This window comes from Triticum dicoccoides, chromosome 3B (assembly GCF_002162155.2).
Source record: "Triticum dicoccoides isolate Atlit2015 ecotype Zavitan chromosome 3B, WEW_v2.0, whole genome shotgun sequence".
Taxonomy (NCBI): domain Eukaryota; kingdom Viridiplantae; phylum Streptophyta; class Magnoliopsida; order Poales; family Poaceae; genus Triticum; species Triticum dicoccoides.
In genome coordinates this window covers 574,306,725-574,315,720 of record NC_041385.1, presented here as the reverse complement: position 1 = coordinate 574,315,720, position 8,996 = coordinate 574,306,725, and the positions used below count along the sequence as shown (strand labels likewise).

At 43.5% G+C, this 8,996-nt stretch overlaps 1 protein-coding gene across 1 annotated transcript; it reads right to left on the bottom strand.

Annotated features, from left to right (window-relative positions):
- Positions 1-7,778: 7,778 nt before the first annotated feature.
- On the bottom strand, positions 7,779-8,686 carry LOC119279669. Its single transcript, XM_037560837.1, has 2 exons — positions 8,611-8,686; positions 7,779-8,056 (listed from the first exon to the last, which is right to left on the bottom strand). The coding sequence occupies exons 1-2, from the start codon at positions 8,684-8,686 to the stop codon at positions 7,779-7,781; spliced, it is 354 nt and encodes a 117-aa protein (XP_037416734.1).
- Between the last annotated feature and the right edge of the window lie 310 nt (positions 8,687-8,996).

The window sequence follows — 8,996 nt, the reverse complement described above, 5'->3', positions numbered from 1 at the left end:
GGATTGGCGGAGATACTACAATTGAGTTAGTGCGTAGGTTTGCCAAAGTGATGATCCGTGTCTTTGGTCCTGTCTATCTTCATGCACCCAATGAGGAAGACACAATAAAGTTGATGGCAGCAAATGAGAGCGAGGTTGGCCCGTCATGCTAGGAAGCGTTGATTGCATGCATTGGACTTGGAAAAACTGCCCGAAGGCATGCCACGGGCAGTATTGTCGCAAATCTCGTGATGCAACAATTGTGCTAGAGGCTGTAGCATCCGAGGGTTTATGACTTTGGCATTGTTTTTTGGTATATGTCGGGTAATCTCAATGATATCAATATGTTGCAACAGTCTCATTTGTTTGCTAGACTTGCTAGTGGTGATGCTCCAGCCTGCAACTTCACGGTGGAAGGGCATGAGTACACAAAGGGGTACTTGTTGGGGAACGTAGTAATTTCAAAAAATTTCCTACGTACACGCAAGAACATGGTGATGGCTAGCAACGAGAGGGGAGAGTGTTGTCCACGTACCCTCGTAGACCATAAGCGGAAGCGTTATGACAACGCGGTTGATGTAGTCGTACGTCTTCACGATCCGACCGATCCAAGTACCGAACGTACGGCACCTCCGAGTTCAGCACACGTTCAGCTCGATGACGATCCCCGGACTCCGATCCAGCAAAGTGTCGGGGATGAGTTCTGTCAGCACGACGGCGTGGTGACGATGATGATGCTCTACCGGCGCAGGGCTTCGCCTAAACTCCGCGACGATATGACCGAGGTGGAATATGGTGGAGGGGGGCACCGCACACGGCTAAGGAACGATCCGTAGATCAACTTGTGTTCTTGTGCCTAGAGGTGCTCCCCTGCCCCCGTATATAAAGGAGCAAGGGGGGAGGGGGGGCTAGGAGGGGCGCGCCAAGGGGAGTCCTACTCCCACCGGGAGTAGGACTCCCTCCTTCCTTGTTGGAGTAGGAGAAGGGGGGAAAGAGGGGGAGAGGAGGAAGGAAAGGGGGGTTGCGCCCCTTGTCCAATTCGGACCAGAGGGGGGGGCGCATGCCTCCTTCTTTTTGGCCTCTCTCCTCTATTCCCGTATGGCCCAATAAGGCCCATATACTCCCCGGCGAATTCCCGTAACTCTCTGGTACTCCGAAAAATACCCGAATCACTCGAAACCTTTCCGAACTCCGAATATAGTCGTCCAATATATCGATCTTTACGTCTCAACCATTTCGAGACTCCCCGTCATGTCCCCGATCTCATCCGGGACTCCAAACTCCTTCGGTACATCAAAACTCATAAACTCATAATAGAACTGTCATCGAAACCTTAAGCGTGCGGACCCTACGGGTTCGAGAACTATGTAGACATGACCTAGAACTATTCTTGGTCAATAACCAATAGCGGAACCTGGATGCCCATATTGGCTCCTACATATTCTACGAAGATCTTTATCGGTCAAACCGCATAACAACATACTTTGTTCCCTTTGTCATCGGCATGTTACTTGCCCGAGATTCGATCGTCGGTATCCAATACCTAGTTCAATCTCGTTACCGGCAAGTCTCTTTACTCGTTACGTAATGCATCATTTCGTAACTAACTCATTAGCTACATTGCTTGCAAGGCTTATAGTGATGTGCATTACCGAGAGGGCCTAGAGATACCTCTCCGACAATCGGAGTGACAAATCCTAATCTCGAAATACGCCAACCCAACATGTACCTTCGGAGACACCTGTAGTACTCCTTTATAATCACCCAGTTACGTTGTGAAGTTTGGTAGCACCCAAAGTGTTCCTCCGGTAAACGGGAGTTGCATAATCTCATAGTCATAGGAACATGTATAAGTCATGAAGAAAGCAATAGCAACATACTAAACGATCAAGTGCTAAGCTAACAGAATGGGTCAAGTCAATCACATCATTCTTCTAATGATGTGATCCCGTTAATCAAATGACAACTCATTTGTCCATGGCTAGGAAACATAACCATCTTTAATAAACGAGCTAGTCAAGTAGAGGCATACTAGTGACACTATGTTTGTCTATGTATTCACACATGTATTATGTTTCCGGTTAATACAATTCTAGCATGAATAATAAACATTTATCATGATATAAGGAAATAAATAATAACTTTATTATTGCCTCCAGGGCATATTTCCTTCAGTCTCCCACTTGCACTAGAGTCAATAATCTAGTTCACATCATCATGTGATTCAACACCAATATTCATATCTGTATGTGATTAACACCCATAGTTCACATCGTCATGTGACCAACACCCAAAGGGTTTACTAGAGTCAATAATCTAGTTCACATCGCTATGTGATTAACACCCAAAGAGTACTAAGGTGTGATCATGTTTTGCTCATGAGAGAAGCTTAGTCAACGGGTCTGTCATATTCAGAGCCATATGTATTTTGCAAATATTCTATGTTTACAATGTTCTGCACGGAGCTACTCTAGCTAATTGCTCCCACTTTCAATATGTATCCAGATTGAGACTTAGAGTCATCTGGATCGGTGTAAAAGATTGTACCAATGTAACTCTTTATGATGGGCTCTTTTATCACCTCCATAATCGAGAAATATTTCCTTAGTCCTCGCTAAGGATATTCTTGACCAATGTCCAGTGATCTACTCCTAGATCACTATTGTACTCTCTTGCCAAATTCAGAGCAAGGTATACAATAGGTCTGGTACATTGCATAGCATACTTTATAGAACCTATGACTGAGGCATAGGGAATGACGTTCATTCTCTTTTCTATTTTCTGCTGTGGTCGGGATTTGAGTCTTACTCAATTTCACACCTTTACAACACAGGCAAGAACTCTTTCTTTGATTGTTCCATTTTGAACTATTTCAAAATCTTGACAAGGTATGTACTTATTGAAAAACTTATCAAGCGTCTTGATCTATCTCAATAGATCTTGATGCTCAATATGTAAATAGCTTTACTGAGGTCTTTATTTTAAAGAACTCCTTTCAAATACTCCTTTATGCTTTCCAGAAAAATTCTACATCATTTCTGATCAACAATATGTTACTCACATATATTTATCAGAAAGGCGGTAGTGCTCCCACTCACTTTATTGTAAATACAGGCTTCACCGCAAGTCTGTATAAAACTATATGCTTTGATCAACTTATCAAAGCGTATATTCCAACTCTAAGATGCTTGCACCAGTCCATTGATGGATTGCTGGAGCTTGCACACTTTGTTAGCATCTTTAGGATTGACAAAAACTTTCTGGTTGCATCATATACAACTCTTCTTTAATAAATCCATTAAGGAATGCAGTTTTGACATCCATTTGCCAGATTACATAGAATGTGGCAATTGCTAACATGATTCAGTCAGACTTAAGCTTCGATACGAGTGAGAAAATCTCATCGTATTCAACACCTTGAACTTGTTGAAAACATTTCGCAACAAGTCGAGCTTAGTAGATAGTAACACTACTATCAGTGTCCGTCTTCCTCTTGAAGATCCATTTATTTAACATGGCTTGCTGATCATTGAGCAAGTCAATCAAAGTCCGTACTTTGTTCTCATACATGGATCATATCTTAGATTTTATGGCCTCATGCCATTTCGCGGAATCTGGGCTCATCATCGCTTCCTCATAGTTCGTAGGTTCATCATGGTCTAGTAACATGACTTCTAGAACATGATTGCCGTACCACTCTGGTGCGGATCTTACTCTGGAAGACCTACGAGGTTTGGTAGCAACTTGATCTGAAGTTTAATGATCATCATCATTAACTTCCTCACTAATTGGTGTAGGAATCACAGGAACTGATTTCTGTGATGAACTACTTTCCAATAAGGGAGAAGGTACAATTACCTTATCAAGCTCTACTTTCCTCCCACTCACTTCTTTCGAGAGAAACTTCTTCTCTAGAAAGGATCCATCTTAGCAATGAATAACTTGCCTTCGGATCTGTGATAGAAGGTGTACCCAATAGTTACCTTTGGGTATTCTATGAAGACGCACTTCTCCAATTTGGGTTCAAGCTTATCTGGTTGAAGTTTCTTCACATAAGCATCGCAGCCCCAAACTTTAAGAAACGACAACTTTGGTTTCTTGCCAAACCACAGTTCATAAGGCGTCGTCTCAACGGATTTTGATGGTGCCCTATTTAAAGTGAATGCATCTGTCTCTAATGCATAACCCCAAGACGATAGTGGTAAACCGATAAGAGACATCATAGATCGCACCATATCTAGTAAAGTACGATTACGACGTCCGGACACACCATTACATTGTGGTGTTCCAGATGGCGTGAGTTGCGAAACTATTTCACATTGTTTCAAATGAAGACCAAACTCATAACTCAAATATTCGTCTCCATGATCAGATCGTAGAAACTTTATTTTTCTTGTTACGATGATTTTTCCACTTCACTCTGAAATTCTTTGAACTTTTCAACTATTTCAGACTTATGTTTCATCAAGTAGATATACCCATATCTACTCAAATCATTTGTGAAGGTTAGAAAATAACGATACTTGCCACGAGCCTTAACACTCATCAGATCGCATACATCGGTATGTATTATTTCCAATAAGTCAGTAGCTCGTTCCATTGTTCCGGAGAACGGAGTGTTAGTCATCTTGCCCAAAAGGCACGGTTCGCAAGCATCAAATGATTCATAACCAAGTGATTCCGAAAATCCATCTTTATGGAATTTCTTCATGCGCTTTACACCGATATGACCCAAACGGCAATGCCACAAATAAGTTGCACTATCATTATTAACTTTGCATCTTTTGGCATCAATATTATGAATATGTGTATCACTACGATCGAGATCCAACAAACTATTTTCATTGGGTGTATGACCATCAAAGTTTTTATTCATTTAAACAGAACAACAATTATTCTCTGATTTTAAATGAATAACCGTATTGCAATAAACATGATAAAATAATATTCATGCTCAACGCAAACGCCAAATAACATTTATTTAGGTTCAACACTAATCCCGAAAGTATAGGGAGTGTGCGATGATGATCATATCAATCTTGGAACCACTTCCAACACACATCGTCACTTCACCCTCAACTAGTTTCTGTTTATTCTGTAACTCCTGTTTTGAGTTACTAATCTTAGCAACCGAACAAGTATCAAATAGTCAGGGGCTACTATAAACACTAGTAAAGTACACATCAATAACATGTATATCAAATATACCCTTGTTCACTTTGCCATCCTTCTTATCCACCAAATATTCAAGGCATTTCCGCTTCTAGTGACCTTTTCCTTTGCAGTATAATCTCTCAATTTCAGGCTTTGGTCCAGCTTTGCGCTTCTTCGCGGGAGTGACAACTTGCTTGCCATTCTACTTGAAGTTCCCCTTTCTTTCCCTTTGCCCTTTTTCCTGAAACTAGTGATCTTGTCAACCATCAACACTTGATGCTCTTTCTTGATTTCTACCTTCGTCGACTTCAACATCACAAAGAGCTCGGGAATTGCTTTCGTCATCCCTTGCATACTATAGTTCATCACAAAGTTCTACTAACTTGGTGATGGTGACTAGAGAATTCTGTCAATCACTATCTTATCTGGAAGATTAACTCCCACTTGATTCAAGCGATTGAAGTACCCAGACAATCTGAGCACATGCTCACTAGTTGAGTGATTCTCCTCCATCTTTTAGCTATAGAACTTGCTGGAGACTTCATATCTCTCAACTCGGGTATTTACTTGAAATATTAACTTCAACTCCTGGAACATCTCATATGGTCCATGACGTTCAAAACGTCTTTGAAGTCCCGATTCTAAGCCGTTAAGCATGGTGCACTAAACTATCAAGTAGTCATCATATTGAGCTAGCCAAACATTCATAACGTCTGCATCTGCTCCTGCAATAGGTCTGTCACCTAGCGGTGCATTAAGGACATAATTCTTCTGTGCAGCAATGAGGATAAACCTCAGATCACGGATCCAATCCGCATCATTGCTACTAACATCTTTCAACACAATTTTCTCTAGGAACATATCAAAATAAACATATGAAAGCAACAACGCAAGCAATTGATCTACAACATAATTTACAAAATACTACCAGGACTAAGTTCATGATAAATTTAAGTTCAATTAATCATATTACTTAAGAACTCCCACTTAGATAGACATCTCTCTAGTCATCTAAGTGATCACGTGATCCAGATCAACTAAACCATGTCCGATCATCACGTGAGATGAAGTAGTTTCAATGGTGAACATCATTATGTTGATCATATCTACTATATGATTCACGCTCGACCTTTAGGTCTCCGTGTTCCGAGGCCATATCTGTATATGCTAGGCTCGTCAAGTTTAACCCGAGTATTCCGCGTGTGCAACTGTTTTGCACCCGTTGTATTTGAACGTAGAGCCTATCACACCCGATCATCACGTGGTGTCTCAGCACGAAGAACTTTCGCAACGGTGCATACTCAGGGAGAACACTTCTTGATAATTAGTGAGAGATCATCTTAAAATGCTACCATCAATCAAAGCAAGATAAGATGCATAAAGGATAAACATCACATGCAATCAATATAAGTGATATGATATGGCCATCATCATCTTGTGCTTGTGATCTCCATCTTTGAAGCACCGTCGTGATCACCATCGTCACCGGCGCGACACCTTGATCTCCATCATAGCATCGTTGTTGTTATGCCATCTATTGCTTCTACGACTATCGCTACCGCTTAGTGATAAAGTAGAGCAATTACAGGGCGTTTGCATTTCATACAATAAAGCGACAACCATATGGCTCCTGCCAGTTGCCGATAACTTTGGTTACAAAACATGATCATCTCATACAATAAAATATCATCACGTCTTGACCATATCACATCACAACATGCCCTGCAAAAACAAGTAGACGTCCTCTACTTTGTTGTTGCAAATTTTACGTGGCTGCTACGGGCTTAGCAAGAACCGTTCTTACCTACGCATCAAAACCACAATTGATAGTTCGTCAACTTAGTGCTGTTTTAACCTTCGCAAGGACCGGGCGTAGCCACACTCGATTCAGCTAAAGTGAGAGAGACAGACACCCGCCAGCCACCTTTAAGCACGAGTGCTCGTAACGGTGAAACCAATCTCGCGTAAGCGTACACATAATGTCGGTCCGGGCCGCTTCATCTCACAATACCGCCGAACCAAAGTATGACATGCTGGTAAGCAGTATGACTTGTATCGCCCACAACTCACTTGTGTTCTACTCGTGCATATGACATCTACGCATAAAACCTGGCTCGGATGCCACTGTTGGGGAACGTAGTAATTTCAAAAAATTTCCTACGTACACGCAAGATCATGGTGATGGCATAGCAACAAGAGGGAAGAGTGTTGTCCACGTACCCTCATAGACCGTAAGCGGAAGCGTTATGACAACGCGGTTGATGTAGTCGTACGTCTTCATGATCCGACCGATCCAAGTACCGAACGTACGGCACCTTCGAGTTCAGCACACGTTCAGCTCGATGACGATCCCCGGACTCCGATCCAGCAAAGTGTCAGGGATGAGTTCCGTCAGCACGACGGCGTGGTGACGATGATGATGCTCTATCGGCGCAGGGCTTCGCCTGAACTCCGCGACCATATGACCAAGGTGGAATATGGTGGAGGGGGCACCGCACACGGCTAAGGAACGATCCGTAGATCAACTTGTGTTCTTGTGCCTAGAGGTGCTCCCCTGCCCCCGTATATAAAGGAGCAAGGGGGGAGGGGGCGGCCGGCCTAGGAGGGGCGCGCCAAGGGGAGTCCTACTCCCACCGGTCAGTAGGTCAGTGTGCAAAATTTCTCCTCTCGTTTAATCCGATCCCTTTGCCGTATACTACCTGCGTGATCACGTGGGTTGCACACTTCCAGTGGAAGGAGAAGTAGCCGAGTATGCATCTGTCCAGCTCCTCGATCAGCTTCACGAGCAGGGCGTCCGGGTCCATGTTGTTGTGGAAGAAGGCGAGCAGATTCTGCTCGTAGCCCTCGCTCTTCTTCAGGTACTCGTAGGCCATTGTACAAAGGTGGGGGCACTGGTTCGGATCCTCGATCCCGATTTGATTAGCTGAAAAACAGATTCAGATAAGTGCTGATGAATGGAACATTGCTTATGTTACTCGGAATCGATGAACAGTACATGCGGCAACGGTCAGCATAAAACAATGATGCAGGGGAAACATGTTCAGCGAAAACAGTAAAGATTTAGCATTGAAATACATCTATGAAAACTTATGAGTCGGCTAAAAAAAACGAAAACTTACGAGGAAAATAAGTCGATTAGCAACAAAAAAAAGATCAGTGTAACCCACAGAGAAAATGCTGAAATGCAAGATTCGTCATCCGTGTATCAAATGAAATCCGAGGTATGATCAATTTCTCGTGATCGAATAGGCCCTGTTTGTCTCCTGGTCGTGCAAATGCAGAGACCTGACCTGATCCGCCATGAAATCAGAACACACATGTAATTCAATTCATTCTGCAGAGTTGTCCATTCATTCAAAGCCTAAATTACTTCTAGCCTCAAGGAAGCGAGCGACGAATGGGCTCGGTTTCGACAACGCAAGCTACATTAACCACGGGCGAAGAAGAAAAAATATGACGTATGGCTGTGAATCATACCGACGTAATGCGAGAACATCTCGACGTCGCAGTGAGCCACCAACCGAGGCACCGCCGCCGCGACGTTATCCTTCATCTTCTACCCCGTCCGCGCCGGCTCCTCAGGCGGCCGCGGCGATCGAAGAGGACAATAACAATGCAGAGCACCTGCCCATGTCTATCGCCAAGAACTGCACCGCGTCGAACTCGATGGAGAGAGCTGGGGGAGATGAGATGAGATCCAAGGTGTGCGGAGGTGGAGACCAACGCATGCATGCGCCGGGCAGGGCAGGGCAGGGCAGGGCGTGGAGGTAATAAGAGCGAAGGGTGGTCCCTGTTCAACGTCGTATCATCAAAAGTCCCTACATGCCACACCATGCTATTTCTTCTAGGATTTACTAGAAATT

Coding starts and splice junctions, on each gene's coding strand:
- LOC119279669 (XM_037560837.1), bottom strand. CDS start 8,686: ATGAAGGATAACGTCGCGGCGGCGGTGCCTCGGTTGGTGGCTCACTGC. Junction 8,057..8,610: donor GATGTTCTCGCATTACGTCG/GTATGATTCACA, acceptor TCTGTTTTTCAG/CTAATCAAATCGGGATCGAG.